This window comes from Pleurodeles waltl, chromosome 8, assembly GCF_031143425.1.
Source record: "Pleurodeles waltl isolate 20211129_DDA chromosome 8, aPleWal1.hap1.20221129, whole genome shotgun sequence".
Lineage (NCBI taxonomy): Eukaryota > Metazoa > Chordata > Amphibia > Caudata > Salamandridae > Pleurodeles > Pleurodeles waltl.
The window spans coordinates 1,533,927,584-1,533,946,337 of NC_090447.1; the positions used below are offsets into that span (position 1 = coordinate 1,533,927,584).

Below are 18,754 nucleotides of genomic sequence, written 5' to 3' on the forward strand. Positions count from 1 at the left end.
GTGATTTCAGAGCTGCTGGTCCCTCCTGTGAGGGAGCCAGCATCTCTGACTATTATTTTTGGAGTCAGGGCTTGAGAAGCCCTGTCCTCCCTAGATAGGACTGGTAGCGGAGAATCTTCCTCCAGTTCACTATCATCTTCATCTGTGTTGCCATCCACAGAGGGGTTGGCTCTTTCATACTCTGCCAACAGCTCCTGGAGCTGTAGTTTGGTAGGTCTGGAGCCCATTGCTATTTTCTTTAGTTTACAGAGTGACCTTAGCTCTCTCATCTGGAGATGGAGGTAAGGTGTGGTGTCGAGTTCCACCATATTCACATCTGTGCTAGACATTATGCTTCTAAAAGTTGGAATACTTTTTAAGAATCTAAAACTAGTTCTAGGTTCTAATTCAAACTTTTACAAACTTTTAAACTCTAAAAGAAATGCTAACAGGGACTAACACAAGGCCCTAGCAGGACTTTAAAGAATTTAGAAAAATTTCAAATGGCAAAAATCAATTTCTAATGAAAATGTTTGGAATTTGTCGTGTGATCAGGTATTGGCTGAGTAGTCCAGCAAATGCAAAGTCTTGTATCCCACCGCTGCCACCAATGTAGGAAGTTGGCTCTGTATGTGCTATTTCAAAGTAGGGAATAGCATGCACAGAGTCCAAGGGTTCCCCTTAGAGGTAAGATAGTGGCAAAAAGAGATAATACTAATGCTCTATTTTGTGGTAGTGTGGTCGAGCAGTAGGCTTATCAAAGGAGTAGTGTTAAGCATTTGTTGTACATACACACAGGCAATAAATGAGGAACACACACTCAGAGACAAATCCAGCCAATAGGTTTTGTTATAGAAAAATATATTTTCTTAGTTTATTTTAAGAACCACAGGTTCAAATTTTACATGTAATATCTCATTTGAAAGGTATTGCAGGTAAGTACTCTAGGAACTTTGAATCATTACTTTAGCATGTATACTTTTTACATAAAACACAATAAGCTGTTTTAAAAGTGGACACAGTGCAATTTTCACAGTTCCTGGGGGAGGTAAAGTTTTGTTAGATTTCACAGGTAAGTAAGTCACTTACAGGTTTCAGTTCTTGGACCAAGGTAGCCCACCGTTGGGGGTTCAGAGCAACCCCAAAGTTATCACACCAGCAGCTCAGGGCCGGTCAGGTGCAAAGGTCAAAGAGGTGCCCAAAACACATAGGCTTCAATGGAGAGAAGGGGGTGCCCGGTTCCAGTCTGCCAGCAGGTAACTACCCGCGTCTTCGGAGGGCAGACCAGGGGGGTTTTGTAGGGCACCGTGGGGGACACAAGTCCACACAAAAAGTACACCCTCAGCAGCGCGGGGGCGGCCGGGTGCAGTGTGCAAACAAGCGTCGGGTTTCCTTTAGTTTTCAATGGGAGACCAAGAGGTCTCTTCAGCGATGCAGGCAGGCAAGGGGGGGGCTCCTCGGGGTAGCCACCACCTGGGCAAGGGAGAGGGCTTCCTGGGGGCCACTCCTGCACAGGAGTTCCGTTCCTTTAGGTGCTGGGGGCTGCGGGTGCAGGGTCTTTTCCAGCCGTCGGGAAATGGAGTTTTAGGCAGTCGCGGTCAGGGGGAGCCTCGGGATTCCCTCTGCAGGCGTCGCTGTGGGGGCTCAGGGGGGACAACTTTGGTTACTCACAGTCGTAGAGTCGCCGGAGGGTCCTCCCTGAGCTGTTTGTTCTCCACCAGTCGAGTCGGGGTCGCCGGGTGCAGTGTTGCAAGTCTCACGCTTCTTGCGGGGAGTTGCAGGGGTCTTTAAATCTGCTACTTGAAACAAAGTTGCAGTTCTTTTGGAGCAGTGCCGCGGTCCTCAGGAGTTTCTAGTCTTTCTTGAAGCGGGGCAGTCCTCAGAGGATTCAGAGGTCGCTGGTCCCTTGGAAAGCGTCGCTGGAGCAGGTTTCTTTTGGAAGGCAGGAGACAGGCCGGTAGGACTGGGGCCAAAGCAGTTGGTGTCTTCTGTTCTTCCTCTGCAGGGGTTTTCAGCTCAGCAGTCTTCTTCTTCAGGTAAGTTGCAGGAATCTCCATCTTAGGTTCAGGGGAGCCCTTAAATACTAAATTTAAGGGCATGTTTAGGTCTGGGGGTTAGTAGCCAATGGCTACTAGCCCTGAGGGTGAGTACACCCTCTTTGTGCCTCCTCCCAAGGGGAGGGGGTCACATCCCTAATCCTATTGGGGGAATCCTCCATCTGCAAGATGGAGGATTTCTAAAAGTTAGAGTCACTTCAGCTCAGGACACCTTAGGGGCTGTCCTGACTGGCCAGTGACTCCTCCTTGTTGTTTTCTTTGTTTCCTCCGGCCTTGCCGCCAAAAGTGGGGGCCGTGGCCGGAGGGGGCGGGCAACTCCACTAGCTGGAGTGTCCTGCGGTGCTGTAACAAAGGGGTGAGCCTTTGAGGCTCACCGCCAGGTGTTACAGCTCCTGCCTGGGGGAGGTGTTAGCATCTCCACCCAGTGCAGGCTTTGTTACTGGGCTCAGAGTGACAAAGGCACTCTCCCCATGGGGCCAGCAACATGTCTCTAGCGTGGCAGGCTGCTGGAACCAGTCAGCCTACACAGATAGTTGGATACAATTTCAGGGGGCACCTCTAAGGTGCCCTCTGGGGTGTGTTTTACAATAAAATGTACACTGGCATCAGTGTGCATTTATTGTGCTGAGAAGTTTGATACCAAACTTCCCAGTTTTCAGTGTAGCCATTATGGTGCTGTGGAGTTCGTGTTTTACAGACTCCCAGACCATATACTCTTATGGCTACCCTGAACTTACAATGTCTAAGGTTTGGCTTAGACACTGTAGGGGCACAGTGCTAATGCACTGGTGCCCTCACCTATGGTATAGTGCACCCTGCCTTAGGGCTGTAAGGCCTGCTAGAGGGGTGTCTTACCTATACTGCATAGGCAGTGAGAGGCTGGCATGGCACCCTTAGGGGAGTGCCATGTCGACTTACTCATTTTGTTCTCACTAGCACACACAACCTGGCAAGCAGTGTGTCTGTGCTGAGTGAGGGGTCTCTAGGGTGGCATAAGACATGCTGCAGCCCTTAGAGACCTTTCCTGGCATCAGGGCCCTTGGTACTAGGGGTACCAGTTACAAGGGACTTATCTGGATGCCAGGGTGTGCCAATTGTGGATACAAAGGTACAGGTTAGGGAAAGAACACTGGTGCTGGGGCCTGGTTAGCAGGCCTCAGCACACTTTCAATTCAAAACATAGCATCAGCAAAGGCAAAAAGTCAGGGGGCAACCATGCCAAGGAGGCATTTCCTTACAATCTCTACGTCTTTCACTCCGGTATTTCCATCCTTCCATTTGCTCAACTCAGCTTCCTTGATGCCTACAACCCAGTGTTTAGTCTCTGTGTAATCTTATTCCCTTCCTTCCTGCTTTTCCTTGCTCCTCATTCTCAGGTTTACTTGCTGTGCACAGGTCTGGGGCAACTGGTTAAGTATCTGGTATTACTCACTGGGCAGTGCCACTGTTTCTCTTATTCATGGATTGGAATATCTCTGCAGTACCTGAACTTTTTCAGTTTGAGTTTTTGGGTATCTCCACTGTTGCTGTACAATATCCAAATGTAAGTGAAATGTTGTTATTGTCTTTCCCCTTGTTATCAATGCACTGACGGTTCCTTTTCTGTCGGTTAAAGCTTCTCTCACTTGGTGTTGCATGCAGCGGGCTTCCAGTACCATCATCCTGTATTCACTCTTTATCTGGCTAGACTGTCTACTCTAATTCTCAGCTTCAGTACTAAATCCAACCAACTTTGTGGGGCTCTCATTTCAGAATGGAGGAGGGTAAGATTTTGGTGCCTCCTCCTAGTACCCTGAAAAATTATCTGTGTTGGTGTAAGTGGTGCCCTGGACCGTTGTTACACTGAACAGGAGTAAGGAAAAAGCCACTTGTACAAATGGTTTGCAGCTTGCAGTGCTATTGTTTCACATGCTCTGTGCACTCCAGCCGTCTTGGAACATAATGGCCCTCATTACGACTTTGACAGTCTTGACAAAAGACCGCTGAAGCCATGGGCGCCAACATACCACCAGTGCTGGCAGTATGCGTGACACCGTATTATGACTTTTCCGCTGGGCCAGCAGACGGAAACAGCGTTTCCACCCGCTGGCCCAGCGGAAAAGTCACATCAACATTGAAGCCGGCTTGTAATAGAGCCGGCGGCAATGTTGATGTGCCGCGGGTGCAGCACCACCCGTCGCGCGTTTCACTGCCCGTAATTCGAGCAGTGAAATGCATGATGGGGCTGTGCCTGAGGACCCCTGCACTGTCCATGCCAAGTGCATGGGCAGTGCAGGGGCCCCAGGGGCACCCCGAGTCCCCCTTACCGCCAACCTTTCCATGGCGGTGTTTACCGCCACAGACAGGCTGACAGTTGGGGACTCATAACCCCCAGGGCAGTGCTGCTTGCAGTGCTGCCCTGGTGGATTACGACTGCCCGTCTGCAGCCTGGCGGTGTCCTGGCGGGACCAGCGGTATGATCGTGGCAAATGCGCCACGGTCATAGTACACCAGCGGAACACCGCCAGCTAGTTGGCGGTATTACCGCCAGTGTTCCACCGTCTGCTGGGGTCATAATGACCCCCAATATGTCTTTCCTTGGAGGAGTTCTTTCAGTTTTGAAGTGACTCATGAAAATTCCCATGAAACCCTTACTGCTCCAGGAATAAGACTTCCATTTATAATGTGATTTCCAAAACCAATTGTGAGAATAAAGGTGCAAAACAGTATAACGCCTGTGAACTGCAGTAAGTACAAATAATATGAAGACATTTATGTCACATCTGTTAGCTAACTCGCATCAGGGCAGGTTGTTAGGGGCACATTAAATCAAAACCACTACAGGTAAATACCTTTCATGTGTATTTGTAGATCACATGCTTTGCGCAGACTGAAAACCAGTATCCATTCTGAAAAGGGCTGGCTTGTCAGCAGATGATGAACACATGGTGTAAGGAAATGCCTCCTTGGCATGGTTACCCCCTGACTTTTTGCCTTTGCTGATGCTATGTTTTGATTTGAAAGTGTGCTGAGGCCTGCTAACCAGGCCCCAGTACCAGTGTTCTTTCCCTAACTTGTACTTTTGTTTACACAATTGGCACACCCTGGCATCCAGGTAAGTCCCTTGTAACTGGCACCCCTGGTACCAAGGGCCCTGATGCCAGGGAAGGTCTCTAAGGGCTGCAGCATGTCTTATGCCACCCTGGGGACCCCTCACTCAGCACAGACACACTGCTTGCCAGCTTGTGTGTGCTGGTGAGGACAAAACAAGTAAGTCGACATGGCACTCCCCTCAGGGTGCCATGCCAACCTCACACTGCCTATGCAGTATAGATAAGTCACCCCTCTAGCAGGCCTTACAGCCCTAAGGCAGGGTGCACTATACCATAGGTGAGGGCACCAGTGCATGAGCACTGTGCCCCTACAGTGTCTAAGCAAAACCTTAGACATTGTAAGTGCAGGGTAGCCATAAGAGTATATGGTCTGGGAGTCTGTCAAACACGAACTCCACAGCACCATAATGGCTACACTGAAAACTGGGAAGTTTGGTATCAAACTTCTCAGCACAATAAATGCATACTGATGCCAGTGTACATTTTATTGTAACATACACCCCAGAGGGCACCTTAGAGGTGCCCCCTGAAACCTTAACCAACTACCCGTGTAGGCTGACTGGTTTTAGCAGCCTGCCACACTCGAGACATGTTGCTGGCCACATGGGGAGAGTGCCTTTGTCACTCTGTGGCTAATAACAAAGCCTGTACTGGGTGGAGATGCTTATCACCTCCCCCTTGCAGGACTGTAACACCTGGCGGTGAGCCTCAAAGGCTCACCCCCTTTGTTACAGCACCACAGGGCACTCCAGCTAGTGGAGTTGCCCGCCCCCTCCGGCCACGGCCCCACTTTTGGCGGCAAGGCCGGAGGAGATAATGAGAAAAACAAGGAGGAGTCACTGGCCAGTCAGGACAGCCCCTAAGGTGTCCTGAGCTGAGGTGACTCTGACTTTTATAAATCCTCCATCTTGCAGTTGGAGCATTCCCCCAATAGGGATAGGAATGTGACCCCCTCCCCTTGGGAGGAGGCACAAAGAGGGTGTACCCACCCTCAGGGCTAGTAGCCATTGGCTACTAACCCCCCAGACCTAAACACGCCCTTAAATTTAGTATTTAAGGGCTCCCCTGAACCTAGGAACTCAGATTCCTGCAACCTAAGAAGAAGAGGACTGCTGAGCTGAAAAACCCTGCAGAGAAGACTGAGACACCAACTGCTTTGGCCCCAGCTCTACCGGCCTGTCTCCCCACTTCTAAAAGACACTGCTCCAGCTACGCTTTCCCCAGGACCAGCGACCTCTGAATCCTCAGAGGACTGCCCTGCTCTAGAAGGACCAAGAAACTCCCGAGGACAGCGGCTCTGTTCACCCAAGACTGCAACTTTGTTTCCAAAGAAGCAACTTCAAAAGAACTGCGTTTCCCGCCGGAAGCGTGAGACTTGCTACTCTGCACCCGACGCCCCCGGCTCGACTTGTGGAGAGAAAACACTTCAGGGAGGATTCCCCGGCGACTACGAAACCGTGAGTAGCCAGAGTTGCCCCCCCTGAGCCCCCACAGCGACGCCTGCAGAGGGAATCCCGATGCTCCCCCTGACCGCGACTGCCTGACTCCCAGATCCCGACGCCTGGAAAAGACTCTGCACCCGCAGCCCCCAGGACCTGAAAGATCGGAACTCCAATGCAGGAGTGACCCCCAGCAGGCCCTCTCCCTTGCCCAGGTGGTGGCTACCCCGAGGAGCCCCCCCCCCCCTTGCCTGCCTGCTTCGCTGAAGAGACCCCTTGGTCTCCCATTGATTTCCATTGGAAACCCGACGCGTGTTTGCACACTGCACCCGGCTGCCCCCGTGCTGCTGAGGGTGTACTTTCTGTGCTAACTTGTGTCCCCCCCGGTGCCCTACAAAACCCCCCTGGTCTGCCCTCCGAAGCGGCGGGTACTTACCTGCTGGCAGACTGGAACCGGGGCACCCCCTTCTCCATTGAAGCCTATGCATTTTGGGCACCACTTTGAACTCTGCACCTGACCGGCCCTGAGCTGCTGGTGTGGTGCCTGCATCGCTGAAGAGACCCCTTGCTCTCCCATTGATTTCCATTGGAAACCCGACGCATGTTTGCACACTCCACCCGGCCGCCCCCGTGCTGCTGAGGGTGTACTTTCTGTGCTAACTTCTGTGCCTTCTGTGCCCTACAAAACCCCCGTGGTCTGCCCTCCGAAGACGTGGGTACTTACCTGCTGGCAGACTGGAACCAGGGCACCCCCTTCTCCCTTGAAGCCTATGCGTTTTGGGCACCACTTTGAACTCTGCACCTGACCGGCCCTGAGCTGCTGGTGTGGTAACTTTGGGATTGCTCTGAACCCCCAACGGTGGGCTACTTTGGAACCAAACTTGAACCCCGTAGGTGGTTTACTTACCTGCAAGAACTAACAAACTCTTACTCCCCCTAGGAACTGTGAAAATTGCACTAAGTGTCTAGTTTTAAAATAGCTATATGTGATTTATTTGAAAAGTATATATGCTATTGTGATTATTCAAAGTTCCTAAAGTACTTACCTGCAATACCTTTCATTTGAAGTATTACATGTAAAATTTGAACCTGTGGTTCTTAAAATAAACTAAGAAAAGATATGCTTAACAGTACTCCTTTGAGCCTACTGCTCGACCACACTACCACAAAATAGAGCATTAGTATTATCTCTTTTTGCCACTATCCTACCTCTAAGGGGAACCCTTGGACTCTGTGCATACTACTCCTTACTTTGAAATAGTGCATACAGAGCCAACTTCCTACACATGGGAAACAATGTTTTAAGAACCGTTCGACCTACTTGTGCCTCTTGGCATGCTTGAATGTTCACACAGTAATGTTTAGTGAACGTGAGAATAGTTGACCAAGTAGAGGGTTTGAAATTCCCTGCTAATGAAATGTTTACTAGGGAAGCAATAATGCCTCCCATTGTGTGTGTGAAATGTGTTCTAGGTAGAGAGTAGTGTATGCTTGACCTTAGCTTAGTGGATTTGAATGGATTTTACAATCCACCTGTCTCTTCCCGACTTTGAGATTGGGTTGCCAAGGTGTGACTGAGCAACTGCACCAAACAACTGTTTTGATTTTCTAATGGAATGTAAACAATCTATATAGTATATGAGCAGCCACCTCACATGTGTAAAGCCCTTACTGCTGCCTTCTGTGGCTGTGAAAAGAAACTTCGAAAGCAAAGATAACTTTAGGCAAAAAACATGGATGTGTCCCGAGGACAACCCTATGCTTATGAACCTGAATAAATGCTTTTAATTCACTGACTCTGTGCAAGGAAAACAAGTAAAGTCACCTTCCAAAAACTGTGGTGGGTAACTACCCCTGACAAGGTAGTCGAAGTGCTTTTCAGTGAGTAGCACGCTACTCCGGAACCAAAAAGGATTAGTGGTGGATTAGTATTGAGAAAGATGAGTTAATTTGTCTAGTTGGAACAATATTAAGGTTCATTTAAGGCACAGATATTGAGGAAGGGGGAATGTTCCTTTTAAAATATTCCATGAATGTGTTAATGTTTAATATTTTGGAAATAGATAACACCTACTTTGTAAGTAGAACGCAATTGCTGCTAAACACATTAAGATAGAAAAGTAGGCCATGCATGACTTTACAGGTGTAATAAGTAATAAACAATGTTGTGTACTATAACTTTTAATGAATGCATTTTGAAACCACTACATTAACACACAAATCTCTTCTCTTCCTTTAATCAGCGCAACATGCTCATGTGGCAGATTTCCTACTTTCCCCCGAGATTTCCATGCACTGATCTGGGAGGTGCAAATATCCAAATTCTAAAATTTGAGGCGCCAAACCTGAATATTTATTTACTTGGGATGTGGGTGCAGCAGCTTCCCTCTGTTTTGCGTGAACTGGTTTAGACGCACCAGAAGCCTCTTGTTGGCGATTCTGATTCATCATATTTGTTTGCCTCATTTTCACAACCACATATGGCATCGGTGGTCACAGGGAAATGCATAGACAAATAATCCCCGACAGGCTGATTGATAAAAGCATGGTCCAAGGACGGGTTCTACCAATGAACAGTCCCAATATGTGTGGGCAGTGACGACTGTCAGGCTTTTTCGAGGAAAGTTTCACAAACAAGGCATGGAGCTGCGACGTCTGCTCCTTGGTGGTGAGCTGAGACTCAGATCAAGTCAAACCCCAGAAGAAATATCCTCTGTGTGAAAAGGTGCAGTATGTGCCCAGCTTTCTAAGTCGATACTACAACCTTAAGGTGTGGTCTTAGTAGTGGGTGCAGGTTTTGTTGAGGACCCTGGAGAGTTTTCTTCAAAGTCTTGAGAAGAGGCATACTGTGGACGCAGCCCATGTAAGGCTTCCACATTACCATGTGGACCTCCCTTGTCATCCAAGTGAGCTCTAGCAACTTACTCTACTACTGTGGTGGACGGTCACACAGTAGATTCTTGGTGCATTGCAGAAAAAAGTGCCCATTGAAAATCAATTTGGTGCCAATCTTTTTCAATCAAAAGGTGTTATAAGCCAAACAGGTGCTATTGGTGCGGTCTCGGTAGACAGAGGTTACATGCAGAACGGATGTTGGACCAACCATAGGAATTGCATGAAAGGCACAAATGATAAGGTATATTCTCCTCCCCCACAAACAAGTCATTCTCATGCAACCTCATTCCAGTCTTTTCACACAAATCAGTTCTGAAACAGTCAACTGTAGAGAGAAGAACTTGACGTTTTCATCAACTGAGCCCTGATCCTCCGCCAGAACTTGACGTTTTCATCAACTGAGCCCTGATCCTCCGCCATTAAAGTGTAGACTTCGGTCCAACAGAAGAGAGCTCTCAAAAACACATAAGAACCAGATGGAGGAAAAAAACAATATAAGGTGGAGAGCATGCGTCTTGGTGAAGCATGGGCTTCTGAGGGGGTATCACGAGGCACCTCACAACTGGAAGAGCTGGTCCTATTTCTCATTCTGCTCTCAGCTAATTCCTGCTTCTAGCTTTAGTCTATTATCAGCCTGGCATGACCTCACAAAGCCCAGCAGTCCTTAGATATTAAGCAATGCAAGAAAAGTGTTAAAAGTGTGCCTCGGATATGTTATTTATTGAGAGTACACTTTATAAACGCCTTCCAGTAGTTTTGAAAATGGTTGATCAGATAAAGAACATTTGAACCAGGGTTCACATTATTTCACTCATTAATGCAGAGCGACTGAGAAGGGGTTCACCTTTGTTCTCTTTCTTCATTTTTTTAAGTCACCTGCAATCACTTATTGTTTGCAAATCCCTCCTAACTGATTATCTTTCACATTTTTGGTCATCTACAGAGGTATCAGAACGACTACCAAAGCTCACACCTTATTTCATATGAGCATGTCTTTTAGTGAGCCCAAAAAGGACACAAAGAACTGGTCATTTTGCATTTCAAGACTATGACAACCAGAAGATACACAAAAGGGGAAAGCTAGGAATTTGTGTTCCAGAATAATTAGGATATTAAGTGACAACGAGTAATAAAATCATGCAAGAACAAAGAAAGGTAATCCGAGGCACAGAGAAGAGAACATTGCTCATGTTTCCCGTTAGACCAAATGTAATTGCTATTCTACTTTGATTAGTGTTGTCGTAGCCTCACTGGTGTGCATGGAATACCTGTATATGGAGTCTTTGTCTGCATCCATGGGTGTCTGTGGCTGGACGTGGACGGGGCTGACGGTGTTGGTCGCAGGGTCGGAGCCGATCTGCTCTGGTTCAGTTTTCAAATCAGGCACTACTTGCATCTGGAAAAGAGAATTTAAAAATGTAATGAAATTATACAAGCAATCTTTCCATTCACAGTTTCAAAAAACAGTTCACGCTGTGCTACAAGCTACTTACTTTTTATCTCCATATACGTTTCTTTTATTTATCTTCAACTTTTTGGTATTCTTCCCTTTGTCCGATGGCGCTAGAAATCACCAAATATATTGTTCTCCTCAGTTAGCTTTTTTCTTTCTTAACTTGCATATTGCCTTCCTCAGCTAAGCTTTCCACCAACACAGCATCAGCCTGTTACTGCAAGGAGCGCACCAATTCTTTAAATGTCTCCATTTTGTTTACTGAATGTGAACATATTTCAAAACAGTGGCCAAAATCCAAAGTGGCACCTTGTTGCCCTCCTTCTGATGACACAGAAATGTTTCAAATGCATAGTATTTGAAAGAAGTTGACAGAAGCACAACTGAAGTGTTGCCAATATTTTGCAACCGTCTTTCAAGACCTGCAGGAACCACTGAAAGCTTTGGTCAGTTATCCAGTGAATTGGTTTGCATGGTGTGTCGGCAATGTCACATTAGAGCATTCTGCAGCATCACATGCTAGAATCGCTGGAACACATATGAAAAGACAAGCACCACTTCTTTTAGAACAAACGACCTGAACGTGCTTTATAAGGCTATGTCACCATGCCCTCGCCCTTTTTCTGGATAGCCCCATCCTTTCTATCCAGTGAGAATGACAATCCTTTGAGCTCACAGGAGGTCTCCCTGTAACTGCATAATTTTGTCATGAGTCACCTAAAGTATTAGGAGTAGAGTCCTTGCGAATCTGACCTGATGAGTGCTGGTGTACATTTGGCAACACAAGACGAGTGTCTCTTTTGTGCAGAGGGCTGCTGTTTCATGACTTACCACCAGGCACATACATATCTCCTGCCTCATTCCCAGAAGTTGGTGTAGCTAGTTGATGAGGATAGTAGCAAGCACAGATCATTTTTGAATACAAGTCCAGTCTGCAAGATCAAAACCAACTTCTACATCATTTCCAGTGTTCTGCCCGTTACCTGGAAAATGGAAGATTACAGACATACAGATATGCATTCCTACCTGACCCAGTCAAAAATGGTCTCGGAATGACCAACAGGGTAGAAAGCCGGCATATTTGGAAAGAAAAGATGGTCCTCCAAGGCTAGAGGTGACTTTGGAGTTTTAAAGGTAGCAAGCTCCCTGGACGGGTGAAGGCAAGTCACCTTGGCCACCAGAGGACTACTGTCCCCCTCAGGCAGCAATTTCTTCGGTGTGATTTGACAACGATGAGGCCTGTGCATCAGTACAGGAGAGGCAATAAAAGCCAGGAGTGGATCCTCTGCTTGGTGCCATTCTGTCTCAGGACTGGGCATACGTCTGCAAAGGCCAGGCATAGGGCTTGCTGTCTACTTCGGGCACCGGGCAGGTAGAGCGTTGATTTTACTCCTGTGGGTAAAGGTCCAAGCCAGAGCAGGTCTGGGATGTTCCCAATGCTCTGGCCCAAGTGTTATCCTTAAGGGGCATCATCACTGGATATTACCAACCCTCTGTGGCCACCTTTTACCTGCTCTTTTACCAGCTCTGGCCTCCAAAACACTGTCGAAGGAAGCCACATAGACGGAGCAGAAACAAAGATCTGTGCATACACAAAGGAAGCACATGTTCTGAAGCAAAAAAGCACATTTGGGGTTAGTTCTCTAGTGCCGAAGGTGCTAGGATGCTTAATGAATCTCGTGTTTAAGTGTGCTACTTTTACTTTCAGGTACAGCATTAAGGTTTTTTGAACCCCCTGTAATTTATGGTGCATACCTAAACAATAGCGGTGTCTATAGCAGTGCCTCGACTGACCATCAATCGCATCTGTGAAAACCATGAAAAATGTGGGATCAGCAGGAACCAAGATAATTAACTGGGCTATTAGGGTAGTCTATCTAAACCACAGAACTAAGTGATGATCATTCAAAAGACAGAACGAAGCAATAGCCTTCCTAAAGTCGGAAGGGTGCTACAGCCAATATACTCAACTTCTATTCTTCAGAACAATTGTTTGTCTCACTCCAACATACTAGGGACCTCCTTCAGTAGTTCCCTAGGATGTTGGGCTGAGAGGAACAAGTCTACCTTTGATGACCTCTAAGAGTCCTCTGCCTGGCTTGATAAAGCGATGCTGCCCTGCATATTTCTAACCAACCTTGTATGTTTTACCCCTGGTGAATGCAACAATTCAGCAAGCTCACTGGCAGTGCTCCATTTACTGATCAAGATACATCAAAGCTGGACTCGGATATTGAGGTGGTCACTCAACGTGCACTCTTCGTTTGTGGCTACCCCTCCCCCCCCACCCTATCTAGGAGGGACTGGCAGTAAGAGGAGAAAGCATTCCAGTCAGGAGGAAAGGTATTTTTACCCATGCCACTTTGGAAAGGACTGCCTGATTGCTCTCTCCCATGCAAAGTTCTCTTCAGACATCCTTAAATGTGGTCATATGCACTCATGATGTCTATGCCATGCACTGAAGGAAGGCCCCTGTACATATGTGTAGTCAAGTGAGTTCAGTTATTTCAAACATTGCAGATCCAACATTAAGTATCCCCTCACAACATAATATCAGTTACTAGGCACAATGCCAAACTGTTCTTGGGAGCTATAAATATATAATTTGGAGTTGCTTCTTGGCCCAGAAGGTGTTAGGACCATCTGGTTTTGTTATTGTCTCATTTTTACAAATGTTTACGTTCACTATTTGTACTCACTTTCGAAACACATCACTGTATGGTTTCATGAGTGATCCTGGACCATCACTGGGTGCAGGATTCGTCTTGACTCTAGGTGTCTTTGTGCTGCACAATGAGGTATTCACATTTGTGCTTGCTTTCTAATGTTCATTTTGGACACTGGAAACTATGCACAGCCATCTGTCCTCCTCCCCAAAATCACTTGTGTCTGATGGGTGGGAAGAGACAGCCATCCAGCTCACTTTGATGTAGCCCTGCTCCCTGACCAAAGTGAAGACTCTGCCTCCCTCACTTCCTGTTTGTGATAGTCATTCTCTTGTGAGATGGCCACCCCGTCTGGAGCCAGACCGCATCCAGCCAGCCTAAACCAGTCTTTGAAGGAACAGCCAGGGCTCCATAGTATTACAGAGGTTCCTCCAGAAATGAAATAGGCTGGCGTTCATCTTACATCCGAGAGATTCTAAGAGAGAAGATGATAATCAGGACCAGGGGTGGAACTGCTGTGGTGCTGTCACCTTCCCACCAGACTTTGGGCTAAGCTTTGGAAGTCTGCAGAGCCACCTTGCAGCTGACTAGTGAAACGAAAGAAAAAGAAGGACAAACTTGCCCACCTAGAAAAGGAGATGGAGGGCACATGCTGGAAGCAAACAAAAGGCTCTGTGGACAACAACCAAGTGCCAATTAACTGGAAGTGCTAGTGTGGGAGACATTTAAATAGTCTAAGAGAGGTCAGGAGTAATAAGGATGCCCTAGTCAATTGACCAGCAACCATTAACCACATCTGGCTGGAGGAGCTGGTCCATCAGCTTCACAATCGAGATAGGTGAATCCTTGATCCTTCCCAGACACTTACGCTGCATGTACGTACTTATCCAGGCATCCCTGGAAGTCATAAGAAATCTTGGCTTGGACGGCTGGCCTGTGGTGGTGATTTCGCTACTAGAGGAGCGGTTACCCTGATTCTGTAACAGTTGAAATCATGATACTAGCTACAGTGATTTCTGATATAGAGGTTAAAACCCCCAACACAGAACCCTGAAAAAGGCCAATTGTAAACTGGCCATTTGACATTCCAGTGCCTGTTGAATGTGTCTCCTCTAACACTTGGATACCACCCCCCCTCCTCATCACCCCCCCACCTCCCCTCCCAACACTGCAAATAGATATGTTTGAGATGCAGGCAGCTTTACCTGCGATCATACCATAAAGGGACATCTAGGATCAACTGACCCCCTAACCAGCCACTGTCCAAAATCTAATGTACAATGTTTACTGGACTTTGGACTTCAGTGACCTTTGTGCCACAGCCTCTCCTGCACCCCACCATGAAGATTCCAAGAAGCACCTACAAACTTAGTTTTGCAGGGTTAGCATTTCATCTTTTGGGCAGTGGGTTCTTTAGGCAGCGTGCACTCTGACTTTTTAGATGATTGTGGTAAATGCAGAGGATGTATTCCTGAAATCTTTTTTAAAAACCATAACATCATACGTTTTTGTGAATTACAATTTCACACCCAAGATAATATAATCTGGAGACAGAATTGCGCAGATTGTAATGATCCCAGTGTATGGAGGAATAGTGAAAAAGGGGACTGCCCCAGCCCTTCCTACAGTGCGTGGGGAGGGAGGTTTTGGCTCAACTGACAAAAACCCTGGTGCAAAGGAGTGGGTAGAATCCCCAAATCATCCTCTAAAACCAGCAGAAATCATAGCCAAGGGCAATGACAACGTCCTGCTAATCATGAAACCAGGGAAGTAGCGATGGGAATAAGTGCCAGCGGATGTTATTTGCGAGAATGATCATACTTGTCTCTTTTACAGATCATACGACGTGGTCTCCCTTTGGGCATGCATGTGGGGTTGAGAGGGACCAAAAGCCCCCAGCTCTGAAATGACTGACCGACCATGCCAATCAACACCTTTACTGCACTTGACTTAAAATGTTTGGACGCAACTGGCACGAGTCGAACTCAACAAGTCGGACTTCTGCATGACGCCGATGCAAAGTACGGTGGATCTCATCTCCACCTGTTTGGTGGCTATCCCGACTCCTGCCAACGATTTATTGCAGATATTTAATGCCAACAACAAATATGGAGCAGTTCAAGAAAGTGACGTGTTATCTCATTTTAATCCCTACGGATATTGTAGGTTTTGCCAAGAGGTAATGGATGATTTGACCTAGCTGATTACTTACAATATTACACCGGTGATGTGTGTTATAACCTAACTTGTGACTCTAAACAAATCAGAAAATGTGCACAAGTACCCCTAGAGGCAACAATGGGGTTTCCTCAAGAGATCCTGTGGGAACAACGAACACTGTGTTAGCATAGAAATGATAAACATTGTAAGAATATGGATAATAGCATGTCTTGTCTCCAAATTGTGACTGCTACAAGTCACATACAGCATGTTGAACTACCAGTGAAATGGTTGTTCTTGTGTAAATACCACTTTTAAATACGTTCCTGCTAGTATAACTGGTGGACTGTGTACCTTTACATAATTAGGACTCATGATGTTTCCGTTTCACTCTGCACATACTCGCAATCCAAGAGAAACAGTTCAATTAAGCGCAGACTGTGACTCTGAAATTAAATTATCTAAATCAGAATACATGAGTTTAAGCATTTCTATAGTAGGAGTTCCAGGATTAGCTGTTTATGATACTCTAGTTATTAATAAGTGGTCATGTTTAATGGTTAAGAACATCATTCATAACTAAATCGCTTCAGCTGAGTTACTGCTAGATACATGAGGTACTTGAAAAGCTACGTTCCAAAACAGGGCATTGACTATTTACTGTTAAAGCACGATCATGGTTTCTCAGAAGTTGAGGGCATGTGCTGCTTTGACCTGTCAGACTACCCTAAATCAATTCAGTATCATATTGACACCTCACATGAATTGGCTAAAGGAGTAAAACAAGATGTGGACCAATGGTGGTGGGACTGGTTTCCCAAATGGATACCTGGTTTTGGACAATTACACACTATTTTAGGCGGGATACTCTTATAATCATGCTACGCTGCTGTGTACAATGCATACCTAATCTATTTACAATGTTTAAACCAAAAAGGGTTATTTTTAAACCAGTATGCTATGGAAGTCACTGGTCAAAGGGTGGAGTGTAATGCTATCTGTATTTAACCACCGACTCCATCTTGACCACGGACTGCATTTTGTGCTTTGCTTAACTTCAAATGCTATCACGTTAATGGCGCAGGTATTTTTCAGTGCACAGCTTGTTAACGTGTTTTCGCTTTTCTCACCAGGTAAGGGAACATAATGTGGGGGATGAAACATTGATAAGACTATACAAGGCTGAGAATGCTAATGGTAGAGAAGGGTACAGCTCGGTCTTCTTGGAAATACACCGTGGGATCTGGCCAGTCTCTGGCGTGTTTTTTCAACACTAATCTAGTACGACCAGCGGTTGAATTTCACAACTTACTAATGAACTAATTTTTAATATTTAGCTTTACTGTGTGTATGCATAAATATACGTAGTCACTATATATATATATATATATATATATATATATATATATATATATATATATATATTGTTGATGTATTGCATTTTCTTTGATTATTGTTATTCCACTGCTGTGATTATTTTAAGAGCTCCAAGTCTGTTGCTGCATTTACACAAAGTGCTCACATTACTCTTTTTGCGTATCTGAAACCTGGGAAGTGCTTTAATAAATCCATTACTCAGACTAAGAGTGCTGCATTCTTCACGTCCTTTAGCTTTGTTCCCTCTCAGTCAGAGGCAAAACAGAACACTGGATCACATTAGGATGGTGAACTAGAAGTAAAATCTATCTCCTAGTGATTCCATAATATATATACCACTAATTCATCTTCTTGGGAAGACACATTTAGAAACACATTATATATTCATTCGCTGAAAAAAAAACAAAGGTTACAGGGACGTTATAGTTAGGTTCTGAATTTACTCATTAAAAAAACAGCAGTTATAGAGTTCTTTCCAGTAACTAGAACTCGTGCCCTTGCCATGCACAGTTTGCTTTTCAATAATTTTATTGCAAATGTTGCAGTGAAAATATCAAAGATGACATACAAGATCTCATCAAGAGGTAATAAGTGGAGTAATTAGCTGTGCATGGCAAAGGCGCGAGTTATAGTTACTGTAAGGAAATGCCTCCTTGGCATGGTTGCCCCCTGACTTTTTGCCTTTGCTGATGCTATGTTTACAATTGGAAGTGTGCTGAGGCCTGCTAACCAGGCCCCAGCACCAGTGTTCTTTCCCTAACCTGTACTTTTGTATCCACAATTGGCAGACCCTGGCATCCAGATAAGTCCCTTGTAACTGGTACTTCTAGTACCAAGGGCCCTGATACCAAGGAAGGTCTCTAAGGGCTGCAGCATGTCTTATGCCACCCTGGAGACCTCTCACTCAGCACAGACACACTGCTTGCCAGCTTGTGTGTGCTAGTGAGGACAAAACGAGTAAGTCGACATGGCACTCCCCTCAGGGTGCCATGCCAGCCTCTCACTGCCTATGCAGTATAGATAAGCCACCCCTCTAGCAGGCCTTACAGCCCTAAGGCAGGGTGCACTATACCATAGGTGAGGGTACCAGTGCATGAGCATGGTACCCCTACAGTGTCTAAACAAAACCTTAGACATTGTAAGTGCAGGGTAGCCATAAGAGTATATGGTCTGGGAGTCTGTCAAACACGAACTCCACAGCACCATAATGGCTACACTGAAAACTGGGAAGTTTGGTATCAAACTTCTCAGCACAATAAATGCACACTGATGCCAGTGTACATTTTATTGTAAAATACACCACAGAGGGCACCTTAGAGGTGCCCCCTGAAACTTAACCGACTATCTGTGTAGGCTGACTAGTTTTAGCAGCCTGCCACGAACCGAGACATGTTGCTGGCCCCATGGGGAGAGTGCCTTTGTCACTCTGAGGCCAGTAACAAAGCCTGCACTGGGTGGAGATGCTAACACCTCTCCCAGGCAGGAATTGTCACACCTGGCGGTGAGCCTCAAAGGCTCACCTCCTTTGTGCCAACCCAGCAGGACACTCCAGCTAGTGGAGTTGCCCGCCCCCTCCGGCCAGGCCCCACTTTTGGCGGCAAGGCCGGAGAAAATAATGAGAAAAACAAGGAGGAGT

The 18,754-nt window shown here is 46.4% G+C and overlaps 1 protein-coding gene across 2 annotated transcripts in view; it reads right to left on the reverse strand.

Moving 5' to 3' along the window:
• Positions 1–18,754, reverse strand: part of PKNOX1 (PBX/knotted 1 homeobox 1) — a 255,051-nt gene that overhangs the window by 148,597 nt on the left and 87,700 nt on the right. For both annotated transcript variants that reach the window (XM_069202965.1, XM_069202964.1), the window contains one exon: positions 10,731–10,858. In XM_069202965.1, coding sequence (XP_069059066.1) covers positions 10,731–10,858 — 128 coding nt within the window. The remainder of the gene's footprint in view (positions 1–10,730; positions 10,859–18,754) is intronic.